This window comes from Bombyx mandarina, chromosome 25, assembly GCF_030267445.1.
Source record: "Bombyx mandarina strain Sakado chromosome 25, ASM3026744v2".
Classification (NCBI taxonomy): Eukaryota; Metazoa; Arthropoda; class Insecta; order Lepidoptera; family Bombycidae; genus Bombyx; species Bombyx mandarina.
Window position 1 is genome coordinate 7,088,921 of NC_143231.1, and position 25,140 is coordinate 7,114,060.

Below are 25,140 nucleotides of genomic sequence, written 5' to 3' on the forward strand. Positions count from 1 at the left end.
ATTACATTTTTGTGTAAGATTAGAAAAATGTTATTCTTCCAAAAAGAAACTACATTACCTAACAACTGTGCAACTTACTCGGGATCAAAATCAATACTAATTATAGTGACCTGATTATTTTTTTCAAAGTTGCTGTTTGCTACACAAAAGTAGCAAGTTTTACTTTTAGTATAATACATATGCATTTGAACTTGTGCATAATATCTTTCTTTAATTTTTTTTTTGCCATTTTTTTTATGGGAACAGCATTACACACTTGCTTTTTTGTAGATCTATCAAAAAAACATAATTTATGATTTTTTTTAGCATAGTGGGCAATACCCTATTATTCATATTAATTATATACGGTGATGCGAAAATTATTTCTTTACTGAATTATTTAAGAATGATAGGCATAATATAATATTTTAATACGCTGTCTTTGTTTATAATTTTTAATCTATTATTTAAAAATAAGTTATCTATAATATTTTTAATTTCTTTATTTATCGGGTGGTCACAGTCATTATTATAAAAATAGAAATTTTGAGGAAATACAAATGTTTAATACAAATTATTTTGATAATCCAAATTAATATTTGAACTATGAAAATTGTATGGTATGTAAACAGAAATATATTTTATAATTATAATGATTATTTATTCCATGCAGTGTCGGTTAGAGAAGCTGTGCAAATTAGAATAAATTCTAATAAAGAATAAGAATAAACTTTAAAGAGAAGAAAAGAGCTTTCTTCGAAGCTCAATTCTACAAGGTATTCAATCAGATAGCTATCTATCTCTGTCTTTCCTGTATGAAATTTTGGTATGTCGAAATATTGGATAAATCCAGCAAAGCTAAATAGAGTATTTACCTAAAAAATATGTTTATGCTTAAAGTCACGTGTTTATGTTATTCGAAAATATTAACCAATTTTTCAATCGAAGATTAAAACAACATTAATACTGAGAATGAATATTTATTTATAAAATACACATATATGTTTTGACCACAAATTTTGCACGATAATTAAAATTATATTCATTAATATTCATTTAAATAAATATTAATTAATCTTCTTCTATAACTCATAGTCAACTGTTGATCCTTCTTTTGCTGGTGCATTTGACTCATCACTGTCAAATTTGTCCTCAGGAACAACAGTTTTCTTTTTGCTGGTTCTGATTGTTTACTTGTACTTGCTTCAGATATATGTAGGGGTGATGTGGCAATACACACTTGCCTTGCCTTTGTGTTCCTGTGCTGGAGCTACTTGGATAGCTTTGTCATTACTACACCTATTTTCAAGTGGCTGGACATCTGGAAATATGAAATAATGTTAGCAATTTCTAGGTACCCAACAAACTTATAGTTTGTAAATATATAGGATTATATGTGTACTGTAGTAGTAGTAGTAGTAGTAGTAGTATGTAACTTCCTAGTCATCATCATCAGCCCATATAATATATCCCCTTGCTGGACACTGGCCTCCACTACCATTGAGAGGGTTTTTAGGCCTTAGTCCACCACGCTGGCCTAGTGCTGGTTGGTGGATTACACACCTAAGAAAATCCTAAGAACATTTAGGTGTGCAGGTTTCATCACAATGTTTTCCTTCACTGTTAAAGTAAGTAAGTGATATTACACTGTGATAAATTTTCATTATCACAAACTTCCTAGTACCTTATGTAATAGGAACTGAGGTCCACTTGCCCATTTTAGCTACTTCCACTAACTAACTAACTATTCTCCTTTTTTCTGATATTGTTATTTGATTATGAGATCTGTGAGTGTTATTAATTATTGACAGTTACACCTACCTTGACTACAAGATGGCAAAGGTATAATAATATAACACATCTTATTTTTAGTCGTCTCTTCAATCTCCTTGACAATAGTGAGTCTTTGCCGTTTCACAAATGTAGGTCGAGGTTCACTTTGAGTGAATTTTCGTTTTCTATCTGCCCGACAATCGAATTTGGATGGTAACAGTTTGGTTTCATTCGAATTCATTTGATGGAGCCCATTATCTTGTATTGCATATAATTCTCAATGTCGTTTTCCAGCTAAAACATGAAATAATTTTCCAACACTTTCAATACATAACCTATAAAAAAAATATTAAAATGTTATTTTACTAATGTGAGGAATATAATTTCGACTGTGTTAAAAAGTTATTATAATGTATACCTACATTATCTCTTGAAAGATAAATAATGAACATATTATTGACTTAATCTTTTTTATACCTTCATAACGATAGGTAGGAGGATGGAAAAAATGTATTTGGTCTAACTTTACGCCAATGTACATTATTTCATTTATTTATTTTTTAATTTTTTTAATTAAACTGTATACATACCAATCAATTGCTCCTTCAGGATTTATATTTGTTTTTTTTTCTCTCGATTAAAACCGCGTAGACGGTACAAAGTTTATAGTCGGATTTTTTATTAGACGAAGTAAACTGACGTTTACTGTGTTGTCAGTTTTTGATGAAATAAAAATAGTGTTGTGACAAAGTGAACGATTGAAAAAACTCCTGAATTAATGAAATTGCCTCGATTGTCTAGTGAATAGTTAGTGTGCCGAACTGCCGATATCGGGCACGGGGTTCGAATTTTAGCCGTGCTTTGTACATACCAACGAGTTTTCGACGAAACATTATGTTCCTATGGTATCTACCTGTACTGAATACCGAGTGTTTTAAACATTAAGAAAAACATTGCGAGGAAGCTTGTAAGACTGTCCTATTTCCAATGCATCATATAGTTGAAACTATAGATGTATAAAATATAACAATTATAGGTACATAGGTAATGAAAATAAAAAAACTGATTGTAGTTACATACTACTAGTAACATATTATTATATTGGATCACTTTAATACAATTTTATTGTAAAATATAAATAATATTCTTTTATAGTTTGAAATTAATGATTAACTCTTCACACTCATTGTTCATTTATGTGATTGAACGAGAACTGAACGCATCACTATTACTTTAAATATAGCAACATTATTTTACAAAGTGACATTAGCTACTGTCAGCTGGCTTCGTCTAATTAAAAATCCGACTATAGGCATTATAGTTGACGCATGCGCAGTGCACATATTTTGCATACATTTATTCAACTAATAAAAATAGTAAATTAAACAAAAAACGAGTAATTTCGAAAGAGAACAAACGTGTTTTATGTAAGAACAATCGAAAATGAATATTTACGAGTCATCAAGGATGAAAAAATATTAAAAATTGCATTAGAGGGGCTAACTTGTAGGTATATTTTTAATTATTTTTTTTAAATAAATAAATGCAGAACAAACAATTATTAACAGTGAACAATCATGAACAAATGATGAACAAACGTATTAATAGAAAATAAGTATAAAATAGGAACAAAAATTTTTTTTGAGGGGCTAACTTCATTCACCTGCAAAAGATTGAATGAGATGAGAATTCTTTTGTAAGTTTTTTTTAAAGGGATTTAATGACCTGGTAACTAAGACCTTTAAGTCATATTTTATTTTAATTTATATCCTTATTTTTATGAAAAATTATAATATGGAGTGAAATGAAATGAAGATGATTAATTTGAGATATTAATCAACTGGGATGAAATAAAATGATAACAGATGATATGGGATAAAATATAATCTCAGTAAAATGGTGGTCATTTACTGAAATTTTTTCAGTGGGCTTTTTGGAGGATCCCGTGAATTTACTTCTAGTGACTTTGTTTCATTTTCCCACATTTGTGCACTTTCACAGATATTCAACAGTTAATAAACCACCGTTATTACACATTTAAACCCGAAGAAACACTAAATAGACAAAATAAAACAAATCACACAACTTCACTCCTCGCGTTCCCGCCAAAAAGTCTTTTGTAGGTTTCTTAATTCCTTAATTCTTTCTATTCAAATATAGAGTAGGCACGGATATAGAAGTGGGATAGAGTAGGCAAACGCATTAAATGTCAAAAATTGTGAATCTTAACTTTTTTATTTAAATTCTTTTAATCAAATAATAAATAGAACAGTACTATATCAGATTTTATCTGTTACTTATAAATAACAGCTCATAATTTATCTCATTGTATCTTCGTGGTATGTCAATGAATTGTATGACTACAATTTTCTAATTTAATACAAATAGCCATGTCTAAGTACTTTATAACTCTACAGGCGACAAAAACACAACAGCATTAGGTACCTACGAAAAGCCACCTACGAAACTGCAAATAAAAGCAAAATCAAAATAAGCGTCAGGACGGGTAGGTAGTAAATGAGGAATATTTATAAAAAGCAGGCTTTTAAAAGTTGCAGATAAAAAAGTAAGTTTATAATTTTTTTATTTAAAATTTTCCAAACAATATTGGCATTGGGTTTAGTCTAGTCAAGTCTAGCAAATGTCACAGTATTTAATCAACTTGACAAATTAATTTCGTAAATTTATATCGAAATTCAACTCTCAAGATTAGAAAGTTAGTTGTGACATAACAAGTTGAAAGGTGAAATTAATAGGTGGTTGACCTTGGTATGCAAAATGAGTTAATATTATTTAGAAAGTATAATAGTTTTCATTCAATCATTACAGAGCGGGCCGAGTGGGTCTCCTGTTAAATTTTATATCTGATTTTTTTTTTAAATGGCTCTTCTAATCAATTGCATTTGTTTTCCCGCACCTCCAACTAGTAAGTAGGTCACGAAACAAATATTAATTCTATATTTCGTTTATTAATTTTTATTGTGAAGATAATTGATTATGATTTTAATCTATTTGGTGTGTGTGGATGTGTATGGTATTTGCTGGAGTGCAAACACTACAACATATATGCCACCACCTACTGAGCTATACCACTAATACATGTTGTGGAATTTTATGTTTCATTTCCATTTAAATTCGAAATTTTTCTAGTAAAATATTAACTTAACCCATAAGTAACCTTTGGTTGATCACCACATTTTCCTCATCGAATTATGTTCATAGAATTTATTGAGGCCCAGAGATGATTAGATATCAAGGTAGAATGATATTAATGGCAATATCTCGTACAACTGCTTTATATTCAGTATGATCAAATAAACTACAACAAACTAATATTATGACCATATATACACCATATATAATTATTTATTATCAATATCGATAGTATTTAGATTCTGGTAAACCCTTAATTTGTAATTTTTAGCTGGGCCTCGGATATTAACCCCAAGAATGTCTGCGCAAGGTCTAACCTCTGAAGCTCAAATGCGATACCTCTTACAATGGTTTGGAGAGTTTAGTGAACTACAGCGTGAAGATTTTTTGCCGGTACTTGCTGCATCACGATGTGACAAGCCTGAACAATTGGCTGCTACCATGGCAAATTTGACTTGTCAAGATAAACCGGTCAGCCTATTTCAGTGTCGAGTGAGTAAATTTTTCATCATGAACATAATCATATATTTTTTTACATTTTTAACTTAACCTATTCACCATTTAACAATTCACCTTGTAGCTAGTGCAGGGTAACACTCTATGACTACTTGTTATGAAAAAACACAGCTAACCTCAGGGTTTGTTCTGAACTTGTCTACTTACCTAAGTAACAAAAAAAGATTAATAGACAAAGATATAACAATAGCTGTTATGCTTGATATACCATTGTACTAACTAATACATAATTTATTTCACTTAAAAAGTGACTCTACTTATCATTGCATTTAAGTTACAATTTGGTGGTCCTCTTTTTTTTAAAATATATATAAATATTTAACGAATGTAATATTTATAATATTTATAGATGATTTATTTCTAGTCTACAATTATAGGAACTCAATTCTGATTTCAGATCAAACTATTCAATGAATGGTTTCCAACTTGGTCTCGGGAAGAACAGGACAGATTTGTCAATAAAATATCTGAAATAGACTCCGAATTTGGTGAGAAACTTCACGAAATAATCACTGATGGGCCTAAAGTTAATGGAACTGATGAACCTTGGATCAATGAGCAGAATGTAGAACCCGAACACGAGGATCAGGTACCAGAAAACATTCCTGTTGAAATTGTAGCTGCTTCATAATTTCTATTTTATTTATATTGACACGCTAAGTATTATAATGTCTCAAATCATAATTGTGAATCTCTTAAAAATTTTTTTTTTAAATGAGCATTTTTGTGTTATAAAATTTCCTGTATAGGACATTACCATAACAAGTATTAACAATTGTGCCCCAAATTTTAAAAATACTTATTCCAGTTTATAAACTCAAGCTGTATCATTCCATTTATGCATATTTAGTGATTTTAATAATGCGGATATTTGTTGTTTTTATACATATTTATAAGAATACTGATTACAATTTGGTAATCTTTTAATAGGAAAACAAGAAAATATTACGTAAAAGCACTCTAATGAGTACAAATGTTACAGTATTTTTTTATTATATTATTTATTGTTTTGCGTTTATTTTTCTAATGCACACAATGGTTATCATTCCAGAACTTAAATTATCTGTAATATGGACAGGTTAAAATAGGAATGAACCATGAATGTTATTTTAATTGTATCTAATAATATTTTTTGTAACATACAATGGGTTTCATATATTTAGCAGCTGTTTTAAAATAAGCATAAAATTTTATTGATTATGTTCTTATTTAATATTTTATCGAGAGTTATAAAATATTTAGGTCAGATCTTAGTAATTAGCGTTGAGAATGTAGTATTTTATAAAATAACAAAGCTGTAAATGTACATTGTGCAGCAATGTATGCTTGACAATAAAATTTTCTTTACTAATTATGATCCAAGCTTCCCTAGTGCTAGCGGACAAGACTCCACAGTAAACGCGTTAACTCAACACACAATAATATTAACGAATGTCTGCCAGGGAAAAGGAAAATAAACACTATTTTGTAAAAATCGAATCTGCAAACTTGTTTTTAGTATAGTGTATTTAGAGGTTTCACAGGTAGGTATAAAAATCTAGTCCAATTTCTAATACAAAGCACCTTACGTAAATACATGCCTGTTTGAGAGGTGTAATATCTTTTATATATACGTGGCTTTTGTAGTTGCTCCTAATTTCTTGTATCACGATATTTTTCTATAATACGTAACAAAAGCCGTATGCTGAGAACACACTGATTGAACAGTTGACAGTTAACCAATATGATTTTGATGGTTTTGAAGGGTTTACTTGTGACGTAAAAATTAAAAACACGTGTGGCACTTGGGGACTGCCGCGGTAAAGCTATTGCATAGCATTTTTTATCAACTTCGGCAATTATAATTAGCCAATAATAATTTAATATTAAAACAATAATAAAATAAGACCACACTATATTTGAGTCGACTATTATCAAAGGCGGCAATCTGACTTTTGGACAATGATTGGTAAATCAGAAAAACGAATTATTGACTTTGTATTCCATTGGCAGTCACAAAACTCTTCGGAACGACATCTTAGATAAATAACAGGTTAACTATTAACCTTTATTTAATGCAGGTTTTGAACCGTATTCTTTGAAGGAGACGATTATATTCAAATAAATCTGTATTGACATATCAATAATTTTTTTTTGTCCAAATGCACAGATTGCCACCTTTGATAATAGACGACTCATTTATAACATTAACAAAATGGGCAGATTTTTCATGATGCGCATGCAGTGCGACGTCAGGCCGCGCGCTTTTTCACAAATACTACACAAGCGCAACGTATGAATATAACTCGAGCTACATGGTAGGCGGAGTGGGGGTGTTAGGTTTTATTTTCATTACGGAATTTCTTGATTCGGTCGCCGCGCTCAAAGCCCGCGATAAAAGCTATATGCAATAGCTTAAAAAATATTTAGATCCAATTCAGTGAATATTAATTATCCACAAAAACCTTCCTTCGATTAAACTACGACATTCTCAACGCATATATTTGATTATAAGTTTATGTATTAATTTATCGCATATATTTAATCTTTTAAACGCCACGAATTCCACTTGTTCTTAGCTGCAGCTTGTTCTAGCTTCTTAGAATTGTATTCAAATACCGACAAAAACTAAATAATGCAAATATGCATCAAACAACAGAATTTTACTCATTTTAATTTTCTCCATATCTGAAAACCTGCCAACCCATTTTTGGTGGCGTATAAGTTGTTGTGGCCTATAAGGACAAGGCGCTTGGCTATAATACTACTGAACAATGACACTATGCCCATGCTCAAAACACGCTGGCAGGGTCATGTTTTTCCAATGATGATGGTTAAATAACATTATGTACTGAAAATCAAACCTCAAGCCTCAAGTTGGGTGGCGATATTCACATTATGATATATAATATGGTCTTTGGTAACCATTTAAGGCCAGATGAACCGTGAACTCTTGAACTGAAATATACTATAAAAAAGAAGAAAAAAAATCTCATTTTTTTGCTGTCCTAGCACACAACTCTACAATGACTAATGCCTTCGCTTTTTTCTCGATCGTATTCTCAGGCGAATTTTGGAGCGCCTATCGGTCTACCCAATATTCTAATAAAAACCAAAAAATAAATGTATAATAAATCTATCTATACATTGTTATTCCTAGATCTGAAAGACCCAAAATGAGTGCCAACTATTTTAATACAAAACTAATATTTAATTCGTTACATTCTCAAATTGCAAAATAAAGTTACATTCCGTACAGTTTTGCTTTATAATTTAAAAAAGAAGAAGATTGGTTTAGGTTTAATAAACATTTATTGATATATTTATACTTTATTAAAAATAAAATTGTTGTAGTATACAATAATGTGTTTTGTTTTATTTCAATTTTATTATTCAATATAGCATCCGGACTGTTGATAATGGCTGCGTATGGTTTCGCTTTAAGTTTTTTATGACACCATTAAAAATACACTGTGATTTTTACTGAGACTTAATTGGAATATCAACTAGCCTAAAATAACAAATGAATTTGGTGAACAACTACATAATAAATATAAGTAATTGCTTTTTTCTTATTTAAATTCTTAGTTATTTACATTTTAACAAACAAAAAAAACTTGATTGACATAAGGAAAACCACATAAATAATTTAAAACGTAAATAGATAATGTGAAATATTATTCAGGAAATCTATTTTCGAACACTGAATCTAACAATTTAATATTACTATGATGAACGACGTTTATTGTTATGGTAAAACCCGTTTTTAACGAACTAGTTTTGTCTAATTTAAACATTAAGCTGTCTACAATAAAACCAGAAATATACTGCATTGATTTTAAAATTACTAACGAATTTCCAAAATTTATTTAGGTAGATTCATTTCGCTCAGTCCCAATCACGTAAAAACATTCACCATAACTTCACAGTTCGTTGACATCTGTGTGCTTAGTGCGAGATTTTTAACGTTCTCGATAGCGTAAAAGTTAGCTCATATTAGCCTACGTTTGCCGCTAGGGGCGCTGTTCCAACTGCATACAAAATTGGGTTAACTTTTACGCTATCGAGAACGTTAAAAAACTGGCACTAAGCACACTGTACAAATCTGCGATTATGTCTCGAATAGCACCGACCTTAATAATTTTCATGACCCAGACTGGCGGACTTAAATGTTATCCACAACCTACGTTGCGAGGAACTATGTTCCACGTCATCGTACAATAAAGAAGACGACAATATCATGGCACTGATTGTAAACTACACGCTAATTACAGATTCACATCACTACGACCGTTTTCTTCACCGAAACTCACAGTTTGTTAATACCAAAGTACTTAGGTATGTATCGTCATTACTGTTCGAGTTTGGAAAGAATCCAATCCATAAAAGATCCGACTCTGGTGTAGACACCTGGCCAGCCTTCGGTGCCACAGGGCGAAGGTCCGTAGGAAACCACCCCGAAAACGTACCAATTATTGGCCTTAGGCGATTGGCCCATTAGCGCGCCTCCTGAGTCTCCTCGGCAGGAGTCCCTGCCCGCTAAGCCTCCAGCGCATATTTGTTTATTAGTCACGCGCCGATCCACGTTGCTATATACGTTAGCACACTCCTCTCTGTTCACTATGGGCACTCGAACCTTTAGTTTCACATCAGATTCGGATCCTGTAATATCATTGATTACCATTAGGACGTATTCAGTGTATTCTTCAGCAGCAGCATCAAGCTCGTGCAAAGACTAGACTTAGGCTTAGCGTTGGATAAAAGAATAATATTAATATTTTGAAACTTTTAGAATATAAACTTGAAGTATGGAGAAAGATTCATGCCAAAATATAGCGATATATATATAGACATGCTAGATTAGGAGCCTGATTAATATTATCTTATAAACCTAGAGGAGACTAAAGCCTCGGTATAATGTGGCCCACCTGGTGGCCTAGTATCGTAGATCCCTTCTTGCTCGTAGATATTGTAGTTCTCTGTCAAATTTAAGGCCAATTAACCTAACGGATCCAGTGTATTATAAAGTACAGAAGATCGCAAGGGAAACAATAGTTGGCTTGTAGAAAATTAGGGAATTCCTATGCAAGCTACTACTAATGCTACAAGTCCTTTGACTATTCATCAAGGGATACGGGCTTGCGAACTCAACCATCTTAAGCTACTGCTACATTCCCTTATCAATAGTAGCAGTATTATCTTCTCAAATACGTTATTTTTCTCATATTTTCCTGTCTCAGGCTTTTATTTTGTTATTATACCTATCCTAACTGTTTCTATTGCAAAGTATATGTACATTCTAAGCTATATACTATTGAGTTTTGCACCTCATTACTATAAGTAGGTAGCGCTCAGTAGCGCCTTAGCTTTTTGATGTCCATGGGCTGGGATAATCAGTCCATCAAGTGGACCGAGAACTAGTCTGTCCGTCAATAAAAAAAACCTTCCAAACATTTACAGTGATAACATCGACATTACTAACGTGTTTCAGTTTTTCCCCATCCGGCTACTTCCATATAGTCACTTTCAAATTCATTCTGCCTCAACTCGTTGCTTGTCGGTAGACAGATGGGACTTACGAAATCTGAAATATAAAAATTAAATATGAATGATCAAACAAACCCCTCTCAGTTATTTACTTTTTTTAGGGCACAATAGTCTTTATTCTGGGACATTCGATATTTTACCCCCCTAGTGTGTTAAGTTGGGTGACGTTTACGCTCCTTTATGTTTACCGCTTTCAATAACCGGGGTCGTGTGGTAGACATTTTGACTGTATTGAGTACATAACATCATAACTTCTTTTTTTCTACCTACCTAAGATGATGGTCTAGAGAGACCATGTCAGCGTCGCCGGGCTAGTAGGTGAGCTCACGGGGCTCAAACCTGACGATGTTGCTAACACGAACCCTAGCAAGAGCTGTGCTTCGCAGAAACTACCGCCGGATCGGAAAAGCGACCCACTGAGAATATCCGGCGAGAAACTCAGTGGGCTGTGTCTGTGGGTTAATTTACTCGCCAAGCCCTTCGTCGTAAGCGACGGGTTCGACGAGAACGATGACCGGTGCCTGGGGTACTTAAAAGCACCGTTAGTGGATCAGGAGGATCCGAGATGACGTGTTTTGGGTGACGTCGACTGTTTACCATTTGGTCCGCAGGATCTGATATGTAGTTACCAGCGGCCACGATGAGAGGGTTCTTGTGTGTGCCACTTTATCGAAATGGCCATACATAACATAAATACTTTCTCAATGCAAAAGAAAGTGGGATTTCTTTGCGGTAAAAATACAAAGGGATCAGGACGGTGATGACTTCATCTACTTCAGATGGGCAAAGTTTCATCTTTATATCGGGACCGTAGACGGTCGCAGTCCTCAATACCTATAACGGCGATTATTTGATTGTCCAGAATTTTAGTGATTTCACTGAGCTAACGCAAATTAAATGAGGCCTACGACAGAAAAGAGAAGTGTTAAAACTCATATCAATTGTTTTTATGTCTCGTATTGTTTGGGCCTCAATGAAAACAAAATTTGGACACCCTGGTCTGCATTATAGAAAATTTTGGTTTCTGTCTTTTTTAAGTAGAGTCTAAGTCTAAGTATTTTATAGGTCTTTTATATCGGGGCTGTATGCTCGTATATCTACATTGGCAGTAAAAAATATACCATTGAACTGCGCATTCCTTGAGAGTCTCAAGAGGGCAATATCGTTCTGCTGGTCTTTGTCGTTTGGATCATAATTTTCATGTGCAATTATTTGTTGTACGGGTATATCCTGGACGGGGCCGCTACAGTCGCCCTCCACGCAGTCCGTCTCGGTAGACGTGTTCCATTCGCCCAATCGAACCTGTGATCTGATGATTTAATATTTAAATATCGATTTAAAAATCACACTTAAACTATAATAAAGGATAGCTTCGAATTTGACGTTTTATTTATAGCCCTTGTGGGCAGACGAGCATACGGCCCGCCTGATGGTAAGTGGTTACCGTCGCCCATGGACTTCAGCAATGCCAGGGGCAGACCACCCCGCCTATTTCCGCCGTGAAGCAGTAACGCGTTTCGGTTCGAAGGGTGGGGTAGCCGTTGTAACTATACTGAGACCGTAGAACTTATATCTCGAGGTGGGTGGCGCATTAACGTTGTAGATGTCTATGGGCTCCAGTAACCACTTAACAGCAGGTGGGCTGTGAGCTCGTCCACCTACCTAAGCAATAAAAAAAATAAAAAAAAGGAGTCAAACCGCTGCCTACCACGAACAAGAACATGTCAAATAGTTTGGCATAGTAATCGTCACGAGTCGTAAGCTCTGGACAAAAGAGTCGGGGGGCGTCTGCGCATCGCGCACTTAGGGTAAAGTTAAATGCATCACTCACGTATTACCTTTCTTATAATTAAATTAACCTGGTACAATTTGGGATTTAAAAATGTATTAGTAATTTTATAATAGTTTTGTATAAATAACCCTATTATTAACCGACTTCCAAAAGGTTATCAATTCATCCTGTTTTTTTCTGTAAAAAGGTATGTTGTCGAGTTTTTACCGCTAATTTAATTTTCCCGTGTGGTGACGGGGTGACGGGATATGGAAGAAATACACGAATTTATATTATTAAGTTTTAGATTATAGACGATTTTCATTAATTTCTCTGGTACCGGGGAATCCATTTGAATAATATTGTTAAATCTAGAAATCCTAAGTTTACCACCTTTGTTTTTTTTTATTGCTTGGATGGATGGACTAGCTCACAGCCCACCTGGTGTTAAGTGGTTACTGGAGCCCATAGACACCTACAACGTAAACGCGCCACCCACCTTGAGATATAAGTTCTAAGGTCTCAGTATAGTTACAATGGCTACCCCACCCTTCGAACCGAAACGCGTTACTGCTTCACGGCGGAAATAGGCGGGGTGGTGGTACCTACCCGTGCGGACTCCCAAGAGGTCCTACCACCAGTGATTACGCAAATTATAATTTTGCGGGTTTGGTTTTTATTACACGATGTTATTCCTTCACCGTGGAAGTCAGTCGTGAACATTTGTTGAGTACGTATTTTATTAGAAAAATTGGTAGGCGCCTGCGGGATTCGAACACCGGTGCATCGCTACATACGGATGCACCGGATGTCTTATCCTTTAGGCCACGACGACTTCTATTGATATTTGATAGCTTACAATTGCCAGCTCGAAGGTAGATCTGATCCCTTGACGCAGTGTGCGGCAGTCAAAACGAACATCGGGGCGATCAGCACACCTCCGCAGTAGAAACCCCAGCCAAGAGCTAAAACGTAATATAGGTTATTAAAGTTACTTATTAAACTAGAATACATCTCCGGAATACTGCTACCATGACAGAGTGAGTACACAGAGAACACGGCTAATCTATTTTCAATTCGACCACAGACTAAACAATAACAAAAGTTTCCCAATTGACAGTAAACAAAGAGTATAATATTTTATGTATGTGTTTGTGTCAAATACATGGTAGTGTGTGTAATGTTTTCTTTATTGATTTAAAGTATATTTTATGCATTATTTTTAAAAAATATTAGCATTATACACTCCTTCTCTATATTCTCTATAAGTGTAAGAAATTTCATACTCCTCCGTCCGAGCTATTTTCGTAAAAAGGGGTACAAAGTTTTTGCTTCACGTATTAATAAGATAAGATAAGCCTTTATTAATTTTTCCAATGAAGTTAATATTTACAGAGAATACTAATATAAGAATAAAAGAAAAAAAAACAATTGACGCACGTAGCTAAGGAAAAAGGGACCGTGGAGCCAAAATAGTAGGCGTAAATAAAACTTATAATTTCTACAGAAATCCTTTACGTTGGAATATTTCCGTTCGCACGAACATGTCGGACATATACAGAAAGGTCAAGGTCGCTGACGGCTTGAAAATGCAATCCATATTTGAACTTAAAATCTTGTTTATGTACCTACGTGTATAGTTTCCATATGTCAAAAACAGATTAAATAATTCGTTGCAAATAGACATGTATCATCATGAATGTTATAAACTGAATTAATCGGGGCGTTGTTTTATTCAATTATTACTTTCCCAAAATATCATGTATGTATGTGTGTCTAAGTATGTATAAATATAGCTTAGGAACGAAACAAAATACGTTTTGATAACAATGCGAAAGAAAAAAAAGAACAATTCTGATGTTTCTTGTCAGAAAAGTAGGCTAAAGTATAATAATAATATTATATTGTCATCGGTTCTTACTATGTGTGTAAATAGCGCCAAGTTAACGTATATACGCCGACCCATATATAATTTCGCTGTAAGGAACTAAGTCAATCCATATTGAATGAGCAGTTGTTAAGTTAAAGCAGGAAAAGCAAACAACAAGTATTTAAATTTATTATAGGTAAATCTAAAGGATAATAACATTTTCAAATAAACCGCACTCCCGATATTATTACGTAATAGGTATGTATGTCCGGTTTTTTTATTGCTTAGATGTGTGGGCGAGTTCAAAGTCCACCTGGTGTTAAGTGGTTACCGGAGCCCATAGACATCTACAACGTAAATGTGCCACCCACCATGAGATATAAATTCTAAGGTCTCAGTATAGTTACAGCGGCTGCCCCACCCTTCAATTGCTTGGATTGTGGTACCTACCCGTGCGGACTCACCTACCACCAGTAAGTAGTATTTATCTGTAATGAGTGCCCAATCTGTACATATCTGTGAGCTCGTCCGATCTAAAAATTTTAAATATCAGTTTTTAAAACACAACTCACGTTTATCGTATCTCAATAACGCCATCCACGGATGCTCGTCGATTTCAGTTTGTATACCCCCAAATATTCTGTCATTATTTTGGATACCACAGACTTTTTCGTTCGGTAATATTGACGTAGGATTCGAGTTAGTGCCGGCACTGCTGAAAGCACTCCTCCGTGCCAAGAATTCTGGCGGGCAACAAATCTGGAATTAACGATTAATTCTGATATATTATTAGCCGTACTCGCCCACTTCGCTGGGCATTTAAAATTAACATTATTATAAATTGTCATTATTATTAAGGACACCAACACTCATATAAATATTAGCCTATCCATTAAGTACATGTATTTTCTACATGGATACCAAGTTTCAAGTCAATCGGATGCATGGTTCAGTAGTTATAACGGAACATCCGTAAAAACCACTGTAGATTTATTTTATATATTAAGTATAGATTATTTTGTTGATTATTTAAATGTTTTATGTGCGTGCCTAAAGTTATTTTCCATTTTAAAAAAAAATCTTAATTGACGAAAAATTATTCATAATCTCCTGGTTATACAAAACAAACCGAAAATTCTACAAAAAAATCACTCGGCCTCGTTGTGAATGATGTATCCACAAAACGAATCACGTCCTACACTAAAGATTTTAACCCTGAATTTAATAACTGACATTTCACGTTCATTAAAAATATTCATTCAACAATATCCGGCGTTTCCAGTACATTTCACTTTTCGTGGAATTAATGTGAATTTTTTTTAGGCAGAATTAGAATGCTTACAGTAACTATTTATTTATTATTTATCACAAAAGAAAACTATAAAAATAATAGTTTAAAAAAACTAACAAAATACGCTTTCATAGAAAATCCAACTAAAAAATAGAAAATAAATTTTAATAAATTTGAATTAAAAATAGCGCAAGAAAAAATGATTTTATTGTAAAAAAACGTGGGGTGCCTGGTATAAGTAGTTATAAATATTTTATGAACAGATATGAGTAGAAGGGTTATTTTGATAATATCCTGAAAAGCACCCATTTTTTCTTACACTACATATATTTTTAATTCAAATTTATTAAAACGTATTTTCTATTTTTTAGTTGGATTTTCTATCAAAGCGTATTTTGTAAGTTTTTTTAAACTATTACCTATTTATTTTTCATTTTTTAGTTCAATTTCAATTTTTCCATTTTTTTTTAAATATTGAATTTTCATCGGTCATAATCAAATCAAATCAAATCAAAAAAAATGTTATTCAACATAAATGAAAGTACATACTTGTTGAACGTCAAAAGAACTACCGCCAATTCACAAGAACTAGCCTCCGTCCTGAGAAGAATTGGCAAGAAACTCAGCGGGCATGTTTTTTTTTTTTTTTTTTAATAAATTATTATTTATGAATTTTTTAATATTACATTTTTTTTTTTTAATATGAGTTTTTTACAATGAGTATTATAACGTAATAATTACTACAATATTGAAATGCCCGGAGCGAGCAACTCATTCCCACTTTGTGCAATCTTCTAGATAATCATTGACTTTATAGTAAGCTTTATTGCACAGATGTTCTTTAACAGTTTTCTTAAATCTATGTATATGTAGGTTCTGAACATCTTGTGGGATTTTGTTGTACAGGCGCACAGACAAACACCCGAATGAATTTCGTATATCTTATGTAACCTACTCATCGGCACAACAAGCTTGTGTTTGTTCCTAGTATTTCTATTATGTATGTCCGACTTTTTAGGAAACTCCTCAATATGTTTACGAACATACATCAAATTTTCAAAAATGTACTGGGATGGCATAGTGAGAACTTTAATTTCTTTAAATTTCTCCCTCAGGGATTCCCTTGAGTGCATGTTATAAATAGCGCGTATAGCTCTTTTCTGCAGAATAAATATCGTTTCTACATCGGCCGCATTGCCCCATAGCAAAATGCCATAGGACATGACACTGTGGAAGTAACTAAAGTAAACTAAACGAGCCGTGTCCGCGTTTGTTAACATTCTAATTTTTTTTACTGCGTATGCTGCAGAGCTGAGCTTACTCGCCAATTTATGAATATGAGGTCCCCATTGCAGTTTGGAGTCCACTGTTATACCAAGAAATACGGTTGACTCAACAAGCTCCAATGATTCCTCAGAAACAATTACATCACTATCCACTTGTCTCACATTTAAGGATGGTTTAATACATTTTAAAGTAAATTTAATACATTTAGTTTTCTTAATATTCAATAATAGGTTATTGATACGGAACCAATGAACCACACACGAAATCGCATCATTCACTTCGTCATAGACTTGTAATTGTCGTTTAATTTTAAATAATAAAGATGTATCATCTGCGAATAATACGACCTCGTGTCGGGACTCAATAAAACTAGGTAAATCGTTTATATATATTAGAAATAAAAAAGGACCCAAAATGGAACCCTGAGGTACACCCATTTTCAACAAGGTACCTGAAGATCTATTACCTTTCACATCTACTGTTTGTATCCGTCCTGATAAATAGGAAGTAATAAGTTCCAATGCACCATCCCTAATACCATAGTGATGTAGTTTCCTCACCAATGTTTCATGTTCAACACAGTCAAATGCTTTGGATAAGTCACAGAAAATTCCAAGACAATCATGTGATTCCTCCCAAGATTTAAAAATATTTTTGACTAGATAAGCACCTGCATCAGTTGTAGAGCGACCCCTGGTAAACCCGAATTGTTTATTATGAAGCAGGTTATTTGAATTAAAATGTTCTAAAAGTTGTGTCAAAATAATTTTTTCAAAGATTTTACTCAACGTAGGGAGTACTGAAATAGGTCTATAGTTAGAGGGGTCATCAGTACTACCAGATTTAAAAAGAGGAATCACTTTACTATGTTTCATTAAGTCAGGAAATACACCACACCTAATACAATCATTAAAAATACTAGCAACATGAGGAGCAATAATGTCTATTACAGACTTCTAAACCTTTACTGATATTCCCCACAAGTCAGCTGTATTTTTTACATTAAGGCTATTAAAACTTTTTATTCAAGCAATATTGCTTGAATTAATTTCCTTAAATTTAAAAATTTCATTACATTTGTTGACATGTTTATGCAATAATATTTCAGCTGCTGTGGGGGATGAATTTAGAGAAGTGGTAGTTGAAACTGGAATGTCAGAGAAAAACTTTTCAAAAGCATTAGCCACATCTTTATGACTAGTTACCAATTTATCATCTATTTTTAATGAGAATTCTTGGTGGCTATTTCTGACTTTTCCACTTTCTCTACCAATGATGTTCCAAGTCATCTTTATCTTGTCAGGGGCATTTTTTATTAAATCACTTAAATGTAAAGGTTTTGCCGCTAAACAAACTTTTCTAAATACTTTTGAATAGTTCCTGACATATTGATGAAATGTTTCATCATTATTATAGGCTTTTTCAGAGTACAGATCATATAACTTTTTTCTACTTTTGTACACTCCGGTGGTGGCCCACTCGCTGAACACTGTTTTGTTTTTTAATGTTACAGTTTTAGGAATAAATACATCAGCAAAGACCAAATTAATTCTCTCAAACATATTCTGGTATGACAAATTTGGGTTATGGTTATAAATAATTTCTGAATGTTCTTGCTTAATATTATTTCTAAACTTCTCAATTCGTTTTTTATTAATAGGAACAATCACAAGAGTATTTTTATCTATAGAATTGATATTAGATTCAAAAGACACAAATTGTCCACTATGATCTGATGTTAACTGATTAATAATTTTTTTGTTAATCGGTGTTACATTTGTAAATATGTTATCTAAACATGTTGCCGATGTGGTCGTTGTCCTAGTAGGCTCTAAAAATAAGTTTGGGAGGTTATATGACTTTAACAGTGTTCTGAATCTAATAGTGGTATTTGTGTTTTCTAAAAGATTAATATTAAAATCACCACATACAAAAATTTGTTTATTAGAAACAGAAAGCTTCAGCAATACATTTTCCAAAATATTTTCAAAAGAATCATATAACGCATCAGGAGGTCTGTAGACGCAGACAACAATGAGGTGCTCAAGCTCAACACAGGAAATTTCAATAATTCTCTCAACAGAGAGGGCCACTACATCCTTTCGTTCCTTACATTTCAAACATTTACTAACGAGAATCAGTGAGCCACCGCGAATAGCGTTCTCTCTGCAGAAGGAACTTGACAACTGGTGATCATTAAAATTAAACAATAATTCATAATTTCTAAACCAGTGCTCAGTAACACAGAATATATTAATATTATGCATATTTAAAAACATTTCAATTTCTAGCTCTTTACCCATCATCCCTTGTAAATTTTGATGCACCAAATTGAATATGTTAATAATTGAAACGTTAACGTCTTTTGATGGGTATAATCTAGTTGTATTAATTGATTTGTAATTGCAAGAGTGTGACTCTTTTGTCTTATTAATTAATTTAAATTGGAAGCAGATTCCAAAGTCTTAAAACATGTCATATTTTTTTCCTGCTCAATAGAAACAGGTATTTTTTTAGCTAAATTTATAGCTAGGAAATTGTGTATAAAATACTGTAGCGATGTTGCTACTTTTTATTACTTAATTTAAATAAGTCATTTTTTGATGTCCTTAAATTTCTAAAATTTATTATATTATTTATGTCTATTAATTTAAATGCATATTTTTTGGATGTCAAGGTGCAGTTATTATTATCAAATATAAATAAGTATACCTAATTTCGAGTTAATCCGACGTTTTGAAGGGGGTCAAAATCATGTTCAAAGATTCCGTTACAAAGATACATACGTATGAAGCTAATAAAAGCGTATTAAAAATACATAACGCTGTTTACAAACTTTAAAAAAATATACAAACTGAGCTATAGAAACCTAGTCTTTCACTCTTCTCCACTGAAAAACACACTTCAGTGAAAATCTAAATTCGAACACTATTCTCGTGAATCCTTGGAGACGCCTAACTGTCGGTGATTGAAGTATTTTTGGACAGGATAAAGTACTACATACTGCATGATATTTATGACGTCATTATGTCACAAACTACAATTTTGAGAATATTAATGAGTAATATATAGTACGATCTGGTGTTATACAAGATTTCGTTGTATTGGATTGGTTTTTCTTTATAACAAAACCGAAAGACGATTTCTTTACCCGCTGAATTTCTCGCCGGATCGTCTAAGTAGGTCGCGATTCCGATCCGGTAATAGATTCAGCGAAGCACTGCTCTTACTAGGGCTAGTGTTTGTGTCTATGGGCTAATTCGCACGCCGAACTCCGGTGCTTGAAGAGCCTAAAAGCACCGAGAGTAGATCCGGAGGATCCGACAAGACAAGTTTTGGGGGACGGCGGCTTTGCTTTGCCCCGTCGCCTGGGTCGGATATGGGATATGTAGTTAGCGATGGCCACGATAAGAGGATTATCGTGCCGCGCTGCTTTTTCAAAGTGGCGTTCTGACGCTTCTCTACAATACCTACATATCGGTTCTAGATTTAGGCCGTCGTGAAGATCTACATTCCTCACATGCCACGGTGCTCCAACGGCTATCCGGCAGAAACTGGATTGTATGAATCGCAGAGAGGCGGCCTGAGCAAACACTACACTTGCATAGGTAAAGACGGAACGTATCCAAGTTTGATAGAGTGTCACCTTGTTATGAAGGGATAATTTACTTCGCTTGCAGAATATCGGATATAGTCGACCGAGTAGGAACGCGGCTTGGTCGCGTATGTACTGACTTAATATGGGGTATGTCAACCCCCTGTCGAGAGTGACGCATAAGTACTTAGCTTTCGAAGCCCACTTTCAAAGTACACTTGTAAGTAATAAGTTTGTGATTACCGGAGCCTATGGACATCGACAATCGAAGTGCCACCACTCACCTTGGGACATGAGTTCTAAGTCTCAGTTATAAAGTACAACGGCTGCCCCACTCTTTAAACTAGAACGCATTACTGCTTCACGGCAGACATGATTAGGCTTATTCATGTCACTTTTGTGAGTAACAAGAACCGCTTCCTATCGAGTAGGTACTCCTCGGCCTCCCACAGCTGAGCCTCGAAAGTCTGTATAAAAATCCCTTAGCTGCAAATTGCTAAAATCACAATACCTTTGGCGAATTCAAATCTTCGAAGCCACAATGAAGGCCTCGCAGCAACCTCGTTAACTGAGGCGAATTTCCTTGTTTTAGTTGCTGGAACAAGTCTGTGCATTCTTCTAAAGGTATACAGTTCGCACCGCCGTTGCATTTCTCTGTAATAATGAGATTATGTCACAATATTTATGTACAAACTAAAAAAACGTACAACCGCCAAACAAATTTATTATAGGTAATTTATTCGCGCTTATCGCGATGTGTTTTCCCCAATGTCTGGTAAACAAACTTACGGACCCTCTGCAGTTAACCGGTTATCGGAGCTGGCTATGACGCGAGACAGTCTAAGACTCAATTTGTGTTTGAAAACTGGTATCCTAATAATCCCTTCAAATCGTATTGTATGAAGTATTTAATAAATAAGCACGGCGATGGTTACCACGATGTCCACGATGGCAACTTATCACCGGAACATGCCATTGAAAAAGAATTATTAAACATTTCATTTAAAAATAATTGTAACATATAATTATAAAATTGTATGCACGGCTGCTTTTCGCTTGCAAATGATTGAATTTAGCTGAGCACCTGTGTGAAATTAATTTTGATCAAAAATGTGATAGCATTAACTACAATACCTTAGGATATAGGAAAATAATACGTGCAAATATTTTATTACATTAATAGTGAAATCAAACCATTGTACGAACGGTCAAGATTTTGGTAGGTACCACGAAAGTACAAATTAGGGCAATTTTTTTTATAAATTTACTATATAATTTACTTTGATTTCTTATTTTTTTCTTTTGTAAGATCCACTTAAATTCACAATCTTAATTAGTGCATGTATATACTCCAGTGCAAATTTATCTATGTACTCAGTAGGACATACGTAGAATCTTGCTCGACAGCAGCTATTTCATGCGTTACATCCCAACGTTATCATTAACTTGACATAACCGTTTTCCTTGTGAGCAATTCTTGTAAAACGATCATTGATAAATAAATACCCGTATAATGTTTTCCAATGTTTCCACAAAATAGTTTTAGTTGCGTAATTCATTTGACGGCTATAAATGGTTCGTTATAATCTGTACATTTTACACATCAACGATAGAACTCCAATGTTTTTTATCTGCATTTTGCGATCATCTTACCGCTCGTTATGTTCTTGTGGAACTAACCACAAGCCGGATCGTTGAATTGTCTACGGTGCTAATTGCTTTTAAATTGTGTAGGTGATTTTTAGTGATATATTCATGCAACTTGATTTTATACTCCGAATCAAGTATTGTACGAAATCTGTTACCGTATAATGCTTGCTATCAAAACCACCTATCTTGGGAAGTGATGATATAAAAGCTATTTTTAAAATACCTACGTTACCACAAATGTTGAACTGTAAAATACTTGATTTAACTTAAGATTAAATTAAGGCCAATCGTAGTGGCAAAAACTAGTGATGTTTATTTAAGTTATTAAGGCATACTCACGTCCGACTACATTGGACGACACGACCACAAGTATACAGCTGATGATTCGTATCTTCTCGAACGGGATTCTCATTTTAAAACGAAAATAACTGAATTTAATAATAAATAAAAAGTACAGAATACAGTGGTTCCGCGGACGCACAGCGCACGACTGATAGCTCACTTAGCCGATCCTGACTTTGTCGCTGACCACAAACTTAAGGTTATCAATAAATAATGTTTTCTCGAAATCGATTTTAGTACATCATGTAGAAGCTACGTATAACGCGTACCTCAATTATAGTGGTCGCGACTTGTCTGAACCTACAATAGGATTTTCCTCGTAAGCTCATTCGCACCATTGGCGTCAACTACAATGCTAATATCGGACTAGATATGCTCGCGTCCGCTCATAAACAAATTTGAGAATTTGTTATTGAAACTCCGAAACTGGTTATGTGAAGACAAGATAGGCCAGATCGACGGCTTGCAACTTAAACAAATGATGACTTGTTGAAGGATTTACTCGTTTATTAATTAAATGGATTTCTGTGCGATCTGATGTGGAATATTAATACGGCCAAACTAAGCGATAGGGTTTGCTACTATATATCATGATTTAGGAACCAATGGACTTGTTTTTTATATATTTAGCTTCATTGAAGACAGTCAGAGTCATGACCTATGTTGCCATGTCACTCATGGACGTCGAGAACACCACGACACTTCTTATACTACTAGCACATGCGTTATGATCCTCCCAAAAAGGCCTCTACTATATGCATTTTATTTTCAAACCACTAGATTTCACTAGAAGAATGAGTTCATAAAGATTTTTTTTTCTAAACTACATAGTTCGCGTATCTTCGTGATTTATTATTAATAATGTTGTAAGGTTTTACGGGATTCCCTCAGTAACAGCCAGTGAAGTAGGTATCATATATCATACAAAATATTTTTTTTAACATTTCTTTTGATTTGATCGTAAATGGTTTTGGTTTTTGCACACACACACACACACACAATTTTTTTTGTCACATACTGAGGCTATTTCTCTCTTATAAAGAAATAACAGACCACAATAAAGACAGCTACATAATGATAATAATATAGATCTTGTTGGGAAGGAAGGATCAATTCTCGTTTTAATTTTTATCTTGACCTCTTCCATTTCTCAAATGCCTATTATGATATGCGAAGCTGTTAAGACGTGAAGTTGAACTGGTTTTACCAACTTCCCAACCATTTCTGACGCTAAATCTGCATGACAGGAAAGCTGTTAGCCCAATGAAAATAAAATTTCGATCTCGTCTATAAAAATGAGCCGCGGTGTTCATATTGTTGTGTTTTAGGTGACACCGTCAGTAAGACAATTTAACGAAAACGTTCAGGCGTTTATATAAGAATATAAGTTCGGAATTCTGTAATCATTTTTATTTACGAACTCACGGCTCTCTTAATAATGAGCTGTTACCATCGCTCGTTTTTTTTCCCTACCTATGCTGGTAGCCTTGAGAGGCTATTTCAGCTTCTCCTTGACGTGTAGGTAGACGTGTGATGGTGCTCAAACTGGAGTGTTGCTAACACTGGCCCTAGCAAGGGCAGTGCTTCGCAGAGTCTACCACCGGATCGGAAACGCGACCCACTGAGAAGATCCGGCGAGAAACTCAGTGGGCTATGTCTGTGGGTTAATTTACTCGACAAACCCTTCGTCGCAAGCGACGGGTTCGGCGAGGACGGTGACCGGTCATCGCTCATGGATGTCAGCAACGCCAAGGGCACAGCCAACTCGCTGCCTACCGCTGAGTCCTATCCCCAAGCCTCGTTTAAAAAAGGACATGTCATAAGCTCTCAGGAAATATCAAGAAGGGTAACTAATCCCAAAGCTGGATGAGTGCTTATTGTGTTGTGTTAACGAAGCACGGTACTTTTTTTTATTTTTTTTTATTGCTTAGATGGTTGGACGAGCTCACAGTCCACCTGGTGTTAAGTGGTTACTGGAGCCCATAGACATCTACAGCGTAAATGCGCCACCCACTTTGAGATATCAGTTCTAAGGTCTCAGTATAGTTACAACGGCTGCCCCGCCCTTCAAACCGAAACGCATTACTGCTTCACAGTAGAAATAGGCAGGGCGGTGGTACCTACCCGTGCGGACTCACAAGAGGTCCTACCACCAGTAAGAAACTATCAATCAGTACTTACCATCAACCAGTACTTTCAATCAATTAGAATTAATACAAAGCATAATAAAAGTTTTCAAGTAATTCATTTTATTAATAAAACAAATATTTAGAATTCTAGATTTTGTTTGCATTGCGGGCCATATCATGAAACAATTTCAATCCTAAAAAGAAAAAAGTTAAGCTTTTACAAAGATTCCAATTAAACGGATCATTGTGAATCGCTTC

At 34.2% G+C, this 25,140-nt stretch overlaps 2 protein-coding genes and 1 long non-coding RNA gene across 8 annotated transcripts; 1 reads left to right on the forward strand and 2 right to left on the reverse strand.

The window, feature by feature from the left end:
- Positions 1-943: 943 nt before the first annotated feature.
- On the reverse strand, positions 944-2,432 carry LOC149499857 (uncharacterized). 3 transcript variants are annotated; one of them, XR_016325426.1, is made up of 3 exons: positions 2,343-2,432; positions 1,801-2,087; positions 944-1,300 (listed from the first exon to the last, which is right to left on the reverse strand). It is a non-coding gene; the product is annotated as an uncharacterized LOC149499857 (long non-coding RNA). The 3 variants fall into 3 exon arrangements; XR_016325427.1 differs by having other exon boundaries at positions 1,801-2,046; positions 2,343-2,417; XR_016325425.1 differs by lacking the exon at positions 2,343-2,432 and having other exon boundaries at positions 1,801-2,115.
- Positions 2,433-3,904: 1,472 nt separating this feature from the next.
- Positions 3,905-8,764, forward strand: LOC114247796 (uncharacterized protein C14orf119). 3 transcript variants are annotated; one of them, XM_028180833.2, is made up of 4 exons: positions 3,905-4,091; positions 4,170-4,318; positions 5,177-5,397; positions 5,819-8,764. In XM_028180833.2, the coding sequence occupies exons 3-4, from the start codon at positions 5,203-5,205 to the stop codon at positions 6,050-6,052; spliced, it is 429 nt and encodes a 142-aa protein (XP_028036634.2). In that variant the 5' UTR covers positions 3,905-4,091; positions 4,170-4,318; positions 5,177-5,202; the 3' UTR covers positions 6,053-8,764. The 3 variants fall into 3 exon arrangements, with proteins under 3 accessions (XP_028036634.2, XP_028036635.2, XP_089594805.1); XM_028180834.2 differs by lacking the exons at positions 3,905-4,091; positions 4,170-4,318 and adding an exon at positions 4,414-4,521; XM_089738679.1 differs by lacking the exons at positions 3,905-4,091; positions 4,170-4,318 and adding an exon at positions 4,570-4,678.
- Positions 8,694-23,116, reverse strand: BAEE (BzArgOEtase). 2 transcript variants are annotated; one of them, XM_089738663.1, is made up of 8 exons: positions 22,751-23,116; positions 21,273-21,415; positions 15,161-15,347; positions 13,578-13,683; positions 12,069-12,256; positions 10,883-10,984; positions 10,329-10,379; positions 8,694-10,062 (listed from the first exon to the last, which is right to left on the reverse strand). In XM_089738663.1, exons 1-8 carry the CDS (start codon positions 22,821-22,823, stop codon positions 9,752-9,754), a joined length of 1,161 nt encoding a protein of 386 aa, XP_089594789.1. In that variant the 5' UTR covers positions 22,824-23,116; the 3' UTR covers positions 8,694-9,751. The 2 variants fall into 2 exon arrangements, with proteins under 2 accessions (XP_089594789.1, XP_028036615.2); XM_028180814.2 differs by lacking the exon at positions 10,329-10,379.
- Between the last annotated feature and the right edge of the window lie 2,024 nt (positions 23,117-25,140).